At 43.9% G+C, this 18,094-nt stretch overlaps 1 protein-coding gene across 27 annotated transcripts in view; it reads right to left on the bottom strand.

Annotated features, from left to right (window-relative positions):
• Positions 1–968: 968 nt before the first annotated feature.
• The window catches only part of LOC110490449 (polycomb protein SCMH1), a 33,424-nt gene continuing 16,298 nt past the window's right edge, over positions 969–18,094 (bottom strand). For 17 of the 27 annotated variants that reach the window (XR_005036920.1, XR_005036922.1, XR_005036912.1 and 14 more), the window contains 11 exons: positions 11,839–12,085; positions 9,141–9,367; positions 8,682–8,858; positions 8,446–8,572; positions 8,009–8,209; positions 7,536–7,703; positions 7,217–7,342; positions 4,780–4,911; positions 4,430–4,563; positions 1,943–2,446; positions 1,532–1,673 (listed from right to left, as the gene is read on the bottom strand). Coding sequence is in view for 2 of the 27 variants with exons in the window: in XM_036949560.1 (XP_036805455.1) it covers positions 1,545–1,673; positions 4,430–4,563; positions 4,780–4,911; positions 7,217–7,342; positions 7,536–7,703; positions 8,009–8,209; positions 8,446–8,572; positions 8,682–8,858; positions 9,141–9,367; positions 11,839–12,085 (1,668 nt within the window). In the remaining 25 variants the exon portion in view is untranslated. Of the gene's footprint in view, positions 1,674–1,942; positions 2,447–4,429; positions 4,564–4,778; positions 6,848–6,929; positions 7,343–7,535; positions 7,704–8,008; positions 8,210–8,445; positions 8,573–8,681; positions 8,859–9,140; positions 9,368–11,838; positions 12,086–18,094 lie in introns of those variants that run through there. The other 10 variants (XR_005036923.1, XM_036949560.1, XR_005036928.1 and 7 more) reach the window with 10 other exon arrangements.

Consider the following 18,094-nt stretch of genomic DNA (forward strand, 5'->3'; position numbering starts at 1 on the left):
TGGTGGGAACATGGAACACGGTGTCGTACACGTCAATCCAGAGCATCCCAAACATGCTCAATGGGTGACATGTCTGGTGAGTATGCAGACCATGGAAGAACTGGGACATTTTCATCTTCCAGGAACTCTGTACAGATCTTTGCGACATGGGGCCGTGCATTATCATGCTGAAACATTAGGTAATGGCGGCGGATGAATGGCATGACAATGGGCCTCAGGATTTTGTCACGATAAAATGCAATTGTGTTCGTTGTTCGTAGCTTATGCCTGTCCATACCCTAACCCCAATGCTACCATGGGGCACTCTGTTCACAATGACATCAGCAAACCGCTCGCCCACATGACACCACACACGCCATCTGCCTGGTACAGTAGAAATCCGGGATTCATCTGTGAAGAGCACACTTGTCCAGCGTGCTAGTGACCATCAAAGGTGAGCATTTGCCTACTGAAGTCGGATACGGTGCATAACCGCTGTCAGGTGAAGACACTGGTGAGAACGATGAGCACAAAGATGAGCTTACCCTGAGACGGTTTCTGACAGAATGTGCAGAAATTCTTCAGTTGTGTAAACCCACAGTTTCATCAGCTGTCCGGGTGGCTGGTCTCAAACGATCCCACAGGTGAAGAAGTCAGATGTGGAGGTCCTGGGCTGGCGTGGTTACACGTGGTCTGCGGTTGTGAGGCCAGTCGGACGTACTGAAATTAACATTAAATTATCTGGCAACAGCTATAGGTGGACATTCCTTCAGTCAGCATGCCAATTGAACGCTCCCTTAAAACGAGACATCTGTGGCAAAACAGTGCATTTTAGAGTGGCCTTTTACTGTCCCTAGCACAAGGTGCATCTGTGTAATGATCATGCTGTTTAATCAGCTTCTTGATATGCTACACCTGGATGGATTATCTTGGCAAATTAAAAATGCTCACTAAAAAGGATTTGAGAGAAATAAGCTTTTGTGCGTATGGAACATTTCTGGGATCTTTTATTTCAGCCCATGAAACATGGGACCAACCCTTTACATGTTGCATTTATATTTTTGTTCAGTATACATATTTAATACAAAACGGTGAAAATGGCTTAATGCAAGTCCTTATTTTCAGGGAGGGTACAAAAAAGAAATGTACTTGATCAAACAAAAAGAAACGATGTAATAAAAACTCTGGCCTAAAATGGCCATTACAGTAAAAAATGGCTACACACAGGGAGGGCATCATTGGTAGCGGTTGCTGTAAGTGAATATGGAATAGAAAAACAGGCGAGTAACATGATGGATGAGGAGGATATGTGGGCGAGTCAGTCAGTCTGCATATCCAATATCCCATGCTGCCGTAGGGCTGGATTGTGCCACACAACAGAAATAAAATCTAAATAAGAGAAGTTCGCCACAGGGCTTCTTAGATGCGGCAGGGAAAGGGAGGGGGATATATGACACTAAGTATCGTAGCCTTGGTCAGTCCAGTAGTATGCAGTGCATTATATCCTGTAGAGGGGAGGGGGAGTAGAAGTAGCAGGGTTGCGGGGTGGGGGGACGCTGATGAGCTCAATAAGGGCGTCCATGTTTGAACCTGTCGATGTGGAATGTGAGTTTGAGGGCAGGCCCGAGCTTCAAGCCCATGTATTTCATCATCATGTCGCTGCGTAGTAACAGGAGGGCTTTGCCATCAATCTCCTGCAACACATAGGAGTGGGATAATATTTTCATTTGCTATGGAGGTTGTAAACTCAACAAAACACTTAATAAAAAACTCCTTGCACTAAAAACAATGGCATAACATACAGTGCATTCGGAAAGTATTCACATCCCTTGACTTTAATCCCTTCTAGAAGGGATTAAATTATTTTTTCCCTCATCAGTCTACACACAATACCCCATAATGACAAAGCAAAAACAGCTTTTATAAATGTTTGCAAATGTATTAAAAAACAAAAACAGTATACCTTATTTACATAAGTATTCAGACCCTTCGCTATGAGACTCAAATTGAGCTCAGCTCATCCTGTTTCCATTGATCATCCTTGGGATGTTTCTACAACTTGATTGGAGTCCACCTGTGGTAAATGCAATTGATTGGACATGATTTGGAAAGGCACACATCTGTCTATATAAGGTCCCATAGTTGACAGTGCATGTCAGAACAAAAACCAAGCCATCAGAGGTCAAAGGAATTGTCCGTAGAGCTCCAAGACAGGACAGATCTGGGAACGATTACCAAAACAATTCCGCAGCATGAAGGTCCCCAAGAACACAGTGGCCTCCATCATTCTTAAATAAAATAAGTTTGGAAACACCAAGACTCAGGAGTGGCTTCAGGACACGTCTCTGAATGTTCTTGAGTGGCCCTGCGAGAGCCCAGACTTGTACTCAATCGAACATCTCTGGAGAGACCTGAAAATAGCTGTGCAGCGACGCTCCCCATCCAACCTGACAGAGCTTGAGAGGATCTGCAGAGAAGAATGGGAGAAACTCCCTAAATACAAGTGTGCCAAACTTGTAGCGTCATACCAAAGAAGACTTAACTACTGAGTAAAGGGTTTGAATACTTACAGTGGGGCAAAAAAGTATTTAGTCAGCCACCAATTGTGCAAATGTTCCCACTTAAAAAGATGAGGCCTGTAATTTTCATCATAGGTACACTTCAACTATGACAGACAAAATGAGAAAAAAAATCCAGAAAATCACAATGTAGTATTTTTTATGAATTTATTTGCAAATTATGGTGGAAAATAAGTATTTGGTCAATAACAAAAGTTTATCTCAATACTTTGTTATATACCCTTTGCTGGCAATGACAGAGGTCAAACGTTTTCTGTAAGTCTTCACAAGGTTTCCACACACTGTTGCTGGTATTTTGGCCCATTCCTCCATGCAGATCTCCTCTAGAGCAGTGATGTTTTGGGGCTGTTGCTGGGCAACACGGACTTTCAACTCCCTCCAAATATTTTCTATGGGGTTGAGATCTGGAGACTGGCTAGTCCACTCCAGGACCTTGAAATGCTTCTTACGAAGCCACTCCTTCGTTGCCCGGGAGGTGTGTTTGGGATCATTGTCATGCTGAAAGACCCAGCCACGTATCATCTTCAATGCTCTTGCTGATGGAAGGAGGTTTCACTCAAAATCTCACGATACATGGCCCCATTCATTCTTTCCTTTACACGGATCAGTCGTCCTGGTCCCTTTGCAGAAAAACAGCCCCAAAGCATGATGTTTCCACCCCCATGCTTCACAGTAGGTATGGTGTTCTTTGGATGCAACTCAGCATTCTTTGTCCTCCAAACACGACGAGTTGAGTTTTTACCAAAAAGTTATATTTTGGTTTCATCTGACCATATGACATTCTCCCAAGCTTCTTCTGGATCATTCAAATGCTCTCTAGCAAACTTCAGACGGGCCTGGACATGTACTGGCTTAAGCAAGGGGGATACGTCTGGCACTGCAGGATCTGAGTCCCCGGCGGCGTAGTGTGTTACTGATGGTAGGCTTTGTTACTTTGGTCCCAGCTCTCTGCAGGTCATTCACTAGGTCCCCCCGTGTGGTTCTGGGATTTTTGCTCACCATACTTGTGATCATTTTGACCCCACAGGGTGAGATCTTGTGTGGAGCCCCAGATCGAGGGAGATTATCAGTTGTCTTGTATGTCTTCCATTTCCTAATAATTGCTCCCACAGTTGATTTCTTCAAACCAAGCTGCTTACCTATTGCAGATTCAGTCTTCCCAGCCTGGTGCAGGTCTACAATTTTGTTTCTGGTGTCCTTTGACAGCTCTTTGGTCTTGGCCATAGTGGAGTTTGGAGTGTGACTGTTTGAGGTTGTGGACAGGTGTCTTTTATACTGATAACAAGTTCAAACAGGTGCCATTAATACAGGTAACGAGTGGAGAACAGAGGAGCCTCAAAGAAGAAGTTACAGGTCTGTGAGAGCCAGAAGTCTTGCTTGTTTGTAGGTGACCAAATACTTATTTTCCACCATAATTTGCAAATAAACTCATTAAAAATCCTACAATGTGATTTTCTGGATTTTTTTCTTCTAATTTTGTCTGTCATAGTTGAAGTGTACCTATGATAAATTACAGGCCTCTCATCTTTTTAAGTGGGAGAACTTGCACAACTGGTGGCTGACAAAATATTTTTTTGCCTCACTGTATCTGTCTTTTTAAAAATGTTTTAATGAATTTGCTAAATGTTCATAAAAAACTGTTTTTGCTTTGTCATTATGGAGTATTGTGTGTAGCTTGATGAGGGGGGAAAAATGATTTAATACATTTTAGTAAGGCTGTAACTTCACAAATTGTGGAAAAAGTCAAGGGGGGGTGAATACTTTCCGAATGCACTGTAAGTGTCCTTCTATGCTGATTGTGCGGTCAGACTGACATGTACATATAGATGCAATAGGATACTACTGTTCTATTCATTTCTGTAGATACATACGTGTTTTCTGAAGAGATCTGCGTGGGGGGCCAGTAGAGGGTCTATGTCTCTGATGAACTGCATGACGTCCTCTACCGTCCACAGGTTGGGGTCCTGGCCACTGGGCCGGGGGCACTCTCTGAAACGCTCAGAGCCTGTGTCGGATGGCGGGTCCGAGTAGAGATACAGAGGAACATTAGTCACCAGTGGGGTTTGTTATTATGGAATGACGAGCATATCCATCTAAAGTGTTGCCGTAAAGCCATACACAATCCATAAATTAACTTCACTAAAAAAAAAATTTAAAAATCCACTGGACAACATAATTTTTGCCTTTAATGTCATGCACTGCATTAAAGATGATCCCCTACCTGAAGAGTTAAGATGTAGCAACTTGGTGGGGAACCGCAGGCCCAGAGGCTGCCCTGTCGAGCCCGGGGACAGGGGGCTCTTCTTTAAGTGCTCCGACCCCCCTACACCATTCTCCATGAGGAAAGGCTCACCTGGAACAACATGGAGGAGAGTCAATGACAAGGCCCAAGTGGCACACCTGTAGCCTGTAGTTTAACTGTAGTCAAAAAGTTTGCTTAGTGGGACATTACTGGCTACACTCAGGGCTGTTGCGGTGACCGTATTACCGCTATACCGGCAGTCTTGAGGTCTGACCGCAGTAAAATTCCATGCGACTGTTGAGTCTTGGTAATCTCTTATGTCCTAATGGCCTGGTACTCAGGGCCCTAGTGTCCCTCTAACCACTCTGACATAAATGCAAATGATATCGAAAATCACATCAAACACTTGCTATAAAAACAGTATTATGCTTTTAATAAAACTCACCTCACTGTGATGATCAATTTGAAGAAAGAAGTTCAACAGCAGGTTGAAACTGAGTGTAAAACGTTGTTGTTGTGGATGTTGTTTCAAAGCCTAACATAACAAAATGGATAGCGCTTCTAAGGTGATGATTCATTCAAAACACCAATACGCATTTTAGAGCTTATACATATGCATTCGTTTATGAGCCCAAGCCCGAAAAATACCTGAATTAAAATTATGATTGTGCCGTTACACAATACATAGCCTACCACATGTTACACATGGCAAAAAAACATAAAACAAAACTGATTTAAGATGTCTTTGGTACATAATTGGTCTAGCCTATACAAATGTGAGTAATCGCCTTTGAGTGTGGACTGTATTATTATGCATACTGGATGGACTGGTTACCTTATGGACGCTCCAAAATGTCTATCAACGAGTCTGGGAGAGAATATATAGCCCTAGGCGATACTGAGGGTTGTGCAGGGCTGTTTACAGATAAGCCTATAATTAGAGTGAATTTGTATTTGATTATCCAGTTAATAGGGAATTTTTATATTTTCATAACTAAATTGGGTGATATTACCTTTCGCTATACATACTACCTCACCACCATGCGTTTCCATCTCCTCCCGTCTCTCCTTTATTCCTTTCTAGAGCGTGCAGAGGGGCTGTCAACAGTTTAGTGAAATATGTTTTGTAGTGGAAACATGGTACCATCAATGTTCCCAAACAGATTTTGCTTGCCTCTGCTATAAAACTGAAGTAGCCTACCAGGCATCAAAAACGTATTGGCGGGAAAGTGCACGGCCTCCATTCGAGTGCATACAGATGACATGTACTTTTCCCCCTGCCCATTTGATATTGAGACATTCTAAATCTAAACAAATTGCACATATTAGTAAAGACGAGATTAAATTGAGAATAGTCTGATGGGTAAAAATATGATCACTTTATGAGAGAACAACTGTGCAGTCTGAGGCAAGAAACAGTGCAAGCTTTTTTGTACGACTTTCTCAAATCATAAACAGCCAACTCACATTCTGTTCTTCAGAAATACATTTTCTTCATATCATGTTTCTTATTAAGACCTAAGACCTTGTGATGGTGTATATTAAATTGAATATACACCATCATAATAAATCCATTATAGTCAGGTCTAAAGAAACATTATGATTTGAAGAAAATGTTTTTCCGAAGAACAGAATGTGAGTTGGCATACTGCATGTTATCTGGCTATGCTCCATGCCACAGGCTGTAGGCTTGTTCACTTAGCTGACAAGATACAAGCTGCTGATGCGCGAGCCTTTGGGAACATCTACATTTTTTAAATGTAGATGTTCCAAAGACACGGTCATCAGCAGCTTGTATGTGGCTGGTATGCAGCTTGTATGTGGCTGGTATGCAGCTTGTATGTGGCTGGTATGCAGCTTGTATGTGGCTGGTATGCAGCTTGTATGTGGCTGGTATGCAGCTTGTATTCGTGGAGGCCTATCTGGAGATGCTAAACGTGTTGCTGTTAATTAACGGTCAATTACCGTGAGACCCGTCAGACTTTTGCATTACAAAACTGGCTGACCTCCAGTCCTAGCTTACACCCTAAAATAAAAACTGTCTGACCTCCACAGTCCTAGCTACACCCTAAAATAAAAACTGGCTGACCTCCAGTCCTAGCTACACCCTAAAATAAAAACTGGCTGACCTCCACAGTCCTAGCTACACCCTAAAATAAAAACTGGCTGACCTCCACAGTCCTAGCTACACCCTAAAATAAAAACTGGCTGACCTCCACAGTCCTAGCTACACCCTAAAATAAAAACTGGCTGACCTCCACAGTCCTAGCTACACCCTAAAATAAGTGTTTTTGTTTGTGCACAAATGTTTTCCATTTGTTTGTCCCATTTAAAGGTGCATGTTTCTATTTTTATCAATCAAGTTATTTTAAATGAAGCGTTAAGGATTTCCTAAGGAGTTCCTAAGGAGCTGTACCTTCCGAGGAGAGGCAGAGGTTTTTGGCCAGCTTGTGGGGGAGGGGGCTGTAGTAGGATTCTTGAAGGAACCGATTGGAGCTTCTTCCTGGACCCGTCATGAGGCCCTCCCTAAAACTTCTCCTTTCTGGAGGGAGTCGTATCAGAAAAGAGAAACAGTGAGGAGTGAAAAGTAAATACATACATACTTGACTCAAATCGACACTGTTACAATGTTGAAAAGGCCAAAAAGAAAGACAACCCTTTTCTGTCCTGAATCAACAGAAAAGCCATGGTTATGCCCCAGTACAGTGTGTGTGTGTGTGTGTGTGTGTGCGGACCTGGGTAGGCATGGCTGTCGTAATGCAGGCCCCCTCTAGGGATGGGCTGGCTCCCAAACAGAGGGTCACAGTAGAGGTTGTGACAGAGTTTCTCCAGGAAGTGCAGGACGTGCGTGACGCTGTTGACCGTGGGTAGGGTGAGGGTATGGTGCTGGTGGTCGAAGTGGGCTGCATGGGACACAGAGGGTTAGGCTCAGACACCCAATACTGTTCCTCACATTTAGCAGCAATGCCAAGTGAATAGGAGATATAGAGCTATGGTTTGATCAATTTCAGGAAGAAAAAGGATCTACCAGTCTGTTTTAACAACTGGTTCTGGTGTAGTGCACAGGGAGGCTTGAAATAAATGAAGGAAAAATCATATTTTTTAAGGAAATGCAAAGACTATTTGATTATCTCTATAAGCAAACTTCTAATAAAGTGTATAGAGAAAATAGCCCATACAGAAAGCAGGTACCAGTCCCAGACCTTACCTGATATGACCTCTCCTCCGTGACCTGGCTTGAGGCAGGAGAAGACAGAGCTCTGGTTGTGGGCACAGTCCACACAGGCCTGGACACACTGCTGTAGCACCGAGGAAGCCCGGCCTGGACCAACGTGGTCGGGCAGCTGCTGCACCCGCCGCCCGTCCAAGTGGGGTCCCACCTTCCCATACTTGTTCAGGTAGACACACACTGTGGGACACGTAGGTAGATGCAGGCAGTTCACGGACACAAACACAGAGGCATCAAACATTCAGCGTGTATACCACTCCGGCTGAAAAAGACAGATTCGACTTAATGCATTTTCATGGATTATTGACTCACAAGGATGTCCGAGGAAGTATTCATAATAAAAGTTGCATTGCGCTCCACAGAAATCCATATGAGTATTAATTGCAGGGACGAAGTACTATTTTGTGTGTGTGTACCTGTGGCAGCATGCAAGGCGGCGCTGGGGATGGTGGCGTTGTCCAGAGGCACCGTGCTGGTGTCTGGCTCTGGCATACTGCTGTTGGGGGAAACGGGCACGGGGTTGGGCACCACCCGCTGTTTTCTCTGTTCACACAGACACACACACACACATATACACAATGTTTAGTGGGGTGGTATGCCCTCATCCATAAAAACCTAAAAAATATATAATTGTGTGTGTGTGTGTGGTTACCTTGCTGCCGGGCTTGGGCCCTCTCTTTTTGGGGATCTTGATAGACTCCACTTGTCCCTCCTGCAGTGCCATCCTCTGGGCCCAGTTGGCTGGCAGCCTCCCTCTGGGCCGGGACACGGGTCGCCCTGGGCCTGCCATGGCACCTTCCAGCCAGCCTTCTCTCTTTGCCCAGCCCAACTAAACACAGAGGAGGAGTGAGAGGACACTGTTAGGGTCAAGTCAACCACTCTAGTTGTTAATTGGAGGGCAAACGTTACTTTTCTCAGTAGCAGTGGAATTAGAATAGAAGTGAATTCTTGACTTTAGTTAAACTTTTGACCAATAAGGTTGTTATTATAAAATACTATTTCGATGCTGCGACACAGGATGAAACATACAACCCTACCCCACCCACCCACCCAACCCTACCCCACCCACCCAACCCTACCCCACCCACCCACCCGGGTCCTTGGTCTGTACCTTACTCCCCGGTTTGGGGCCTCTTTTCTTGGGGACCTTGATAGGCTCCAGTCCCTTTCCGGGCGGGGGGGCCTGTGGTCCTACTCCGGCCCCCTTCTGCCCCCAGGGCCCTGTCAGCTTGGCTTTCCTGCAGCCTGGCTTGCGTCCCCGTTGGCCAGGCAGCTGTCCTGGCATGGCTGTTCCCTCGCTACCGTCTGAAAGGCAACCGAGGGTCTTGGGTAGCACTGCTGTCCCCAGAGAGAGAAAGAGATAGCGGGAGTATAAAAACAAAAAAGTTCAAATAGGATGTTAAGGAATCAAACAAATGCAATTTATCCTCTAGTCTAGAGATATTCATTCAAGTTATGTAATTCTTAATTTCCTTCTTTCATTCAAATGCTGCCTGTGTAACAGTATAACTTTAGACCGTCCCCTCGCAAACCAGGGACCCTCTGCACACATCAACAACAGTCACCCACGAAGCATCGTTACCCATCGCTCCACAAAAGCCGCGGTCCTTCCATTAAAAATCAGCTGTTTCCAGCTGCAATAGTCATTTACAACATTAACAATGTCTACACTGCATTTCTGATCAATTTGATATCTTAAATGGACAAAAAAAGTGCTGTTCTTTCAAAAAACAAGGACATTTCTAAGTGACCCCAAACTTTTGAATGGTAGTGTATACATACAGTACCAGTCAAAAGTTTGGACACACCTACTCATTCAAGGACTTGTCTTTATTTGTACTATTTTCTACATTGTAGAATAATAGTGAATACATCAAAACTACAAAATAACACATATGGTAATAACAAAAAAAAGTTTTAAACAGATATATTTAGATTCTTCAAAGTAGCCACCCTTTGCCTTCATGACAGCTTTTCACACTTGGCATTCTCTCAACCAGCTTCATGAGGTAGTCAACTGGAATTCATTTCAATTAACAGGTGCGCCTTTATTTCTTTCCTTCTTAACTTAAAACCTCTACAGGATCGGTGGGTCCTCCTCATGCTAATCCCGTTAACAGTTGAGCTAACATAGGTTAACGGGATTAGTATGAGGTTGTAAGTGACATAACATTTTTCCAGGACATAGACATATCTGATATTGGGAGAAAGCTTAAATTATTGTTAATCTAACTGCACTGTCCAATTTACATTAGCTATTACAGTAAAATAATACCATGCTATTGTTTGAGTGCACAGTTATGAACTTGAAACTGTATTAATTACTGACATTTGGGCAGTCTTGATATAACATTTTGAACTTAAATGCAATGGTTCATTGAATCAGTCTATAACATTGCACATACACTGCTGCCATCTAGTGGCCAAAATCCAAATTTAGCCTGGGCTAGAATAATACATTATGGCCTTTCTCTTGCATTTCAAAGATGGTACAAAAAAAAATAGAAAAAAAGCTTTTTATCTTTTACAAGATCTAATGTGTTATATTCTCCTAATTTAACATTTCCACAAACTTCAAAGTGTTTCTTTTCAAACGGTATCAAGAATATGCATATCCTTGCTTCAGGTCCTTAGCTACAAGCAGTTAGATTTGGGTATGTCATTTTAGGCTAAAATTTTTAAAAAAAGGGCCCGACCCTTAATAATGCGTTTGAGACAATCAGTTGTGTTGTGACATGGTAGAGGTGGTATACAGAAGATAGCCCTATTTGGTAAAATACCAAGTCCATATTATAGCAAGAACAGCTCAAATAAGCAAAGAGAAACGACAGTCCATCACTACTTTAAGACATGAAGGTCAGTCAATTCGGAAAATTTAAAGAAAGCTTCTTCAAGTGCATTCTCAAAAACCATCAAGCACTATGATGAAACTGGATCTAATGAGGACCGCCACAGGAATGGTTTTTGGTTCCAACCACTGTGTCTTTGTGATGCATTCAGGAGCATTTTTGTCTTGCCATTGATTTTGTTAAAATTTCAGAGTCCCTCAGACAGCATAAGCCATAGCAAAATGTGTAGAATTGCAGGCAATTAGCTTTAAAACAGCACTTTTGTCACTGTGGCTAACAGGAGGGCCTCTAAAATGTTATATCGCCCTTTATTAATTTCAACTTACCCTTCAGCGGTGGAAAACCCACCCTCAATCTGCTGCACTGCTGTCCTCTCCTTCACTCTACTCTTTTCCAACTCTTACTCTTCTCTCCTTTCCTGCCCTCCTTCACTCTCCTCCCCTCTGCTGACAAGACATTGTAAACAGCCTGCTTTTCGCAGACAGCTCCTTTTCCCTATTGTTTTTTTCTCCTTCAGTCTCTGGTTATCCTGGATGGCCCCTTTGCCTTGGTCCATTTTAGTGCCAGCATGAGGCCCATAGAGTGGGGCATACACTCTCATAGCTTTACCCCCCCCCCCAGTCTTGTGCCAAGGTCTCATAAAACATACTCTTACAAAAGTGACCCTTTCTCTTTCTCGCCCTTCTGTCCTTCCTCACTCATTCACTCACATTATGTCTTCCTCCAACACGAGAAGGAATTTCAAAGGTGCGTTCTATTGACCTAATAAACAACTTGTCTCATTCAGAGGACATTTCAGAGCCCAACTTCAGATTTGAATTCTTTCAGTTACTGTAAAATGTTATTTTACATGAATTAATAATGTTAAAGTCAATACCACAGGTACAAACAGCTGACAGGTCTACAGGGTGACAAACAAACAAACACACATACTGTCCATACACACAGACACGCACAGACCTTTAGTGCCAGGCGGCTGCAGGTTGTCCCCGGTGAGAGAGCACCAGCCCACAGGGAAGATGTCCCGGGAGTCGTAGCGGCAGTAGTAGTCGAAAGCACCCCGCCAGCCGTCGAAGGTGACGAGCACCTCCACGCCACGCAGCGCCCCCACCGTGGCCGGGCAGATGAAGTGGGGGTTCTTGCGGTCCACTGCCTCCAGCTTCATGCCCACCTGGAAGGAGTTCTGCTCTGGGACCGGGGGCTCCTGCTGTACGAGGGGAAGGGAGGTGGCAGGGACGGGAGAGGTCAGTGACAAGGGAGTGGGTAAATGTGGGATTATCCAGATGAAATGTGAAATTGTTCAGAAGCTTTATTTAGTTGGCAAATGTATATGATCACAACAAATTATTGTTGTCTATCAACAATGACAAGCCACCGGGATCTGATAACTTGGATGGATTACTGACGATAATAGCGGACGATATTGCCACATCTTCAATTTAAGCCTACTAGAAAGTGTGTGCCCTCAGGCCTGGAGGGAAGCAGAAGTCATTCCACTACCTAAGAAAAGTAAAGCCCCATTTACTGGCACAAATAGCTGACCAATCAGCCTGTTAGTAAAGTTTAGGGAAAAAAATTGGTTTGACCAGATACAATGCTATTTTACAGTAAACAAATTGACAACAGACTTTCAGTATGCTTATAGGGAAGGACATTCAACAAGCAACACAAACATAGGCACAGAAACATGCATGATAACATACTGTTGGAATCGGCTAAACTTTGAACATTGAGATTAAATGAATGATAGGAAATGAAAGACACTATGCTACAAGTGAATGGTTCTCTGAAGAAAGACAGAAGGCTTTGGAATGTGTTTGATGGAGGAGAGCGATGGGTTGATATCAGGAAGACAGATGGACATTGTGTATTAGATGAAAGAGGGGTTGAGGTCAGGAGGTGAGTACAGATTCTCTTAATAAGAGAGTAATACATGTTTGGAATCCTGTTACCCTCTGTAGAGCCATAAAATGTAAGGATAGGAGAGAAAGGAGTGTCTTAAGTGGGATGTATATAAACTGTGATGTCTGAAATGTTTTGCTGTCTGACATGGGCAAATCAAAAGAAATCAGCCAAGACCTCAAAAACAATTGTAGACCTCCACAAGTCTGGTTCATCCTTGGGAGAAATTTCCAAATGCCTGAAGGTACCACATGGATCTGTACAAACAATAGTACACAAGTATAAACACCATGGGACCATGCAACCGTCATACGGCTCAGGAAGGAGACGCGTTCTGTCTCCTAGAGATTACCCTCTCTAGGCTAGGGGGGGCGGTATTTTCACATCCGGATGAAAAGCGTGCCCAAAGTAAACTGCCTGCTACTCAGGCCCAGAAGCTAGGATATGCATATTATTAGTCGATTTGGATAGAAAACCCTCCAAAGTTTCTAAAACCGTTTGAATAATGTCTGTGAGTATGACATAACTTATTTGGCAGGCGAAACCCCAAGGACAAACCATCCAGGATTTTTTGTTGTTGTTGAGGTCACTCTTTTCAAATGGGATTTCTATGGGGATCGAGATTTCTAAGGCACTTGCTTGCAGTTCCTATTGCTTCCACTAGATGTCAACAGTCTTTAGAAATTGGTTGATGTTTTTCCTTTGAGAAATTAAGATGTAGGGCTGTTCAGAACGAGGGTCGAGTCTAGTGTACTGTTTGTTAGGGGTGCGCAACCTGAAAGCTCCCTCCACTTCGCTCCGATGTTAGGATGAAACAGTCAGAGATCACCAAGCTTCTGCGTGTAAATCAGCTAGAAAGATGTGTCGGCATCGAGTAATTGTCTCTGGCCCCCTCCCAGTTAAGGGGAGTGATGAGCTCTACAGCAGTCTCACAACTCAATCGCTGGTTGAAAACTGTTTTCTGCCCCTCCCAAAAGATAGAATTTGTAGATAATTGGCCCTCTTTCTGGGACTCACCCACAAACAGGACCAAGCCTGACCTGCTGAGGAGTGACGGACTCCATCCTAGCTGGAGGGGTGCTCTCATTTTATCTACCAACATAGACAGGGCTCTAACTCCTCTAGCTCCACAATGAAATAGGGTGCAGGCCAGCAGCAAGCTGTTATCCAGCCTGCCAGCATAGTGGAGTCTGCCACTAGCACAGTCAGTGTTGTCAGCTCAGCTATCACCATTGAGACCGTGTCTGTGCCTCGACCTAGGTTGGGCAAAACTAAACATGGTGGTGTTCGCCTTAGCAATCTCACTAGGATAAAGACCACCTCCATTCCTGTCATTATTGAAAGAGATACCTCACATCTCAAAATAGGGCTACTTAATGTTAGATCCCTTACTTCAAAGGCAATTATAGTCAATGAACTAATCACTGATCATAATCTTGATGTGATTGGCCTGACTGAAACATGGCTTAAGCCTGATGAATTTACTGTGTTAAATGAGGCCTCACCTCCTGGCTACACTAGTGACCATATCCCCCGTGCATCCCGCAAAGACGGAGGTGTTGCTAACATTTACGATAGCAAATTTCAATTTACAAAAAAAAAAAAAGACGTTTTCGTCTTTTGAGCTTCTAGTCATGAAATCTATGCAGCCTACTCAATCACTTTTTATAGCTACTGTTCCCTGAGTTCCCTGAATTCCTATCGGACCTTGTAGTCATAGCGGATAATATTCTAATCTTTGGTGACTTTAATATTCACATGGAAAAGTCCACAGACCCACTCCAAAAGGCTTTCGGAGCCATCATCGACTCAGTGGGTTTTGTCCAACATGTCTCTGGACCCACTCACTGTCCCAGTCATACGCTGGACCTAGTTTTGTCCCATGGAATAAATGTTGTGGATCTTAATGTTTTTCCTCATAATCCTGGACTATCGGACCACCATTTTATTACGTTTGCAATTGCAGCAAATAATCTGCTCAGACACCAACCAAGGATCATCAAAAGTCGTGCTATAAATTCACAGACAACACAAAGATTCCTTGATGTCCTTCCAGATTCCCTATGTCTACGCAAGGACGCCAGAGGACAAAAATCAGTTAACCACCTAACTGAGGAACTCAATTTAACCTTGCGCAATACCCTAGATGCAGTTGCACCCCTAAAACTAAAAACATTTCTCATAAGAAACTAGCTCCCTGGTACACAGAAAATACCCGAGCTCTGAAGCAAGCTTCCAGAAAATTGGAACGGAAATGGCGCCACACCAAACTGGAAGTCTTCCGACTAGCTTGGAAAGACAGTACTGTGCAGTACCGAAGAGCCCTTACTGCTGCTCGATCATCCTATTTTTCTAACTTAATTGAGGAAAATAAGAACAATCCGAAATGTCTTTTTGATACTGTCGTAAAGCTAACTAAAAAGCAGCATTCCCCAAGAGAGGATGACTTTCACTTTAGCAGTGATAAATTCATGAACTTCTTTGAGGAAAAGATTATGATTATTAGAAAGCAAATTTCGGACTCCTCCTTAAATCTGCGTATTCCTTCAAAGCTCAGTTGTCCTGAGTCTGCACAACTCTGCCAGGACCTAGGATCAAGAGAGACGCTCAAGTGTTTTAGTACTATATCTCTTGACACAATGATGAAAATAATCATGGCCTCTAAACCTTCAAGCTGCATACTGGACCCTATTCCAACTAAACTACTGAAAGAGCTGCTTCCTGTGCTTGGCCCTCCTATGTTGAACATAATAAACGGCTCTCTATCTACCGGATGTGTACCAAACTCACTAAAAGTGGCAGTAATAAAGCCTCTCTTGAAAAAGCCAAACCTTGACCCAGAAAATATAAAAAACTAATCGGCCTATATCGAATCTTCCATTCCTCTCAAAAATTTTAGAAAAGGCTGTTGCGCAACAACTCACTGCCTTCCTGAAGACAAACAATGTATACGAAATGCTTCAGTCTGGTTTTAGACCCCATCATAGCACTGAGACGGCACTTGTGAAGGTGGTAAATTACATTTTAATGGCATCGGACCGAGGCTCTGCATCTGTCCTCGTGCTCCTAGACCTTAGTGCTGCTTTTGATACCATCGATCACCACATTCTTTTGGAGAGATTGGAAACCCAAATTGGTCTACATGGACAAGTTCTGGCCTGGTTTAGATCTTATCTGTCGGAAAGATAGCAGTTTGTCTCTGTGAATGGTTTGTCCTCTGACAAATCAACTGTAAATTTCGGTGTTCCTCAAGGTTCCGTTTTAGGACCACTATTGTTTTCACTATATATTTTACCTCTTGGGGATGTTATTCGAAAACATAATGTTAACTTTCACTGCTATGCGGATGACACACAGCTGTACATTTCAATGAAATATGGTGAAGCCCCAAAATTGCCCTTGCTAGAAGAATGTGTTTCAGACATAAGGAAGTGGATGGCTGCAAACTTTCTACTTTTAAACTCGGACAAAACAGAGATGCTTGTTCTAGGTCCCAAGAAACAAAGAGATCTTCTGTTGAATCTGACAATTAATCTTAATGGTTGTACAGTCGTCTCAAATAAAACTGTGAAAGGACCTCGGCGTTACTCTGGACCCTGATCTCTCTTTTGAAGAACATATCAAGACCATTTCAAGGACAGCTTTTTTCCATCTACGTAACATTGCAAAAATCAGACACTTTCTGTCCAAAAATTATGCAGAAAAATTAATCCATGCTTTTGTCACTTCTAGGTTAGACTACTGCAATGCTCTACTTTCCGGCTACCCGGATAAAGCACTAAATAAACTTCAGTTAGTGCTAAATACGGCTGCTAGAATCCTGACTAGAACCAAAATTTTTTATCATATTACTCCAGTGCTAGCCTCTCTACACTGGCTTCCTGTCAAGGCAAGGGCCTTGATTTCAAGGTTTTACTGCTAGCCTACAAAGCATTACATGGGCTTGCTCCTACCTATCTCTCTGATTTGGTCCTGCCGTACATACCTACACGTACGCTACGGTCACAAGACGCAGGCCTCCTAATTGTCCCTAGAATTTCTAAGCAAACAGCTGGAGGCAGGGCTTTCTCCTATAGAGCTCCATTTTTATGGAACGGTCTGCCTACCCATGTCAGAGACGCAAACTCGGTCTCAACCTTTAAGTCTCTACTGAAGACTCATCTCTTCAGTGGGTCATATGATTGAGTGTAGTCTGGCCCAGGAGTGGGAGGGTGAACGGAAAGGCTCTGGAGCAACGAACCGCCCTTGCTGTCTCTGCCTGGCCGGTTCCCCTCTTTCCACTGGGACTCTCTGCCTCTAACCCTATTACAGGGGCTGAGTCACTGGCTACTGGGGCTCTCTCATGCCGTCCCTGGAGGGGGTGCGTCACCTGAGTGGGTTGATTCACTGATGTGGTCATCCTGTCTGGGTTGGCGCCCCCCCCCCCCCCCCCTTGGGTTGTGCCGAGGCGGAGGTCTTTGTGGGCTATACTCAGCCTTGTCTCAGGATGGTAAGTTGGTGGTTGAAGATATCCCTCTAGTGGTGTGGGGGCTGTGCTTTGGCAAAGTGGGTGGGGTTATATCCTTCCTGTTTGGCCCTGTCCGGGGGTGTCCTCGGATGGGGCCACAGTGTCTCCTGACCCCTCCCGTCTCAGCCTCCAGTATTTATGCTGCAGTAGTTTATGTGTCGGGGGGCTAGGGTCAGTTTGTTATATCTGGAGTACTTCTCCTGTCCTATTCGGTGTCCTGTGTGAATCTAAGTGTGTGTTCTCTAATTCTCTCCTTCTCTCTTTCTTTCTCTCTCTCGGAGGACCTGAGCCCTAGGACCATGCCCCAGGACTACCTGACATGATGACTCCTTGCTGTCCCCAGTCCACCTGGCCGTGCTGCTGCTCCAGTTTCAACTGTTCTGCCTTATTATTATTCGACCATGCTGGTCATTTATGAACATTTGAACATCTTGGCCATGTTCTGTTATAATCTCCACCCAGCACAGCCAGAAGAGGACTGGCCATCCCACATATGCTCTCTCTAATTCTCTCTTTCTTTCTCTCTCTCGGAGGACCTGAGCCCTAGCACCATGCCCCAGGAATACCTGACATGATGACTCCTTGCTGTCCCCAGTCCACCTGACCGTGCTGCTGCTCCAGTTTAAACTGTTCTGCCTTATTATTATTCGACCATGCTGGTCATTTATGAACATTTGAACATCTTTGCCATGTTCTGATAATCTCCACCCGGCACAGCCAGAAGAGGACTGGCCACCCCACATAGCCTGGTTCCTCTCTAGGTTTCTTCCTAGGTTTTGGCCTTTCTAGGGAGTTTTTCCTAGCCAC

Source organism: Oncorhynchus mykiss, chromosome 2, assembly GCF_013265735.2.
Source record: "Oncorhynchus mykiss isolate Arlee chromosome 2, USDA_OmykA_1.1, whole genome shotgun sequence".
Taxonomy (NCBI): domain Eukaryota; kingdom Metazoa; phylum Chordata; class Actinopteri; order Salmoniformes; family Salmonidae; genus Oncorhynchus; species Oncorhynchus mykiss.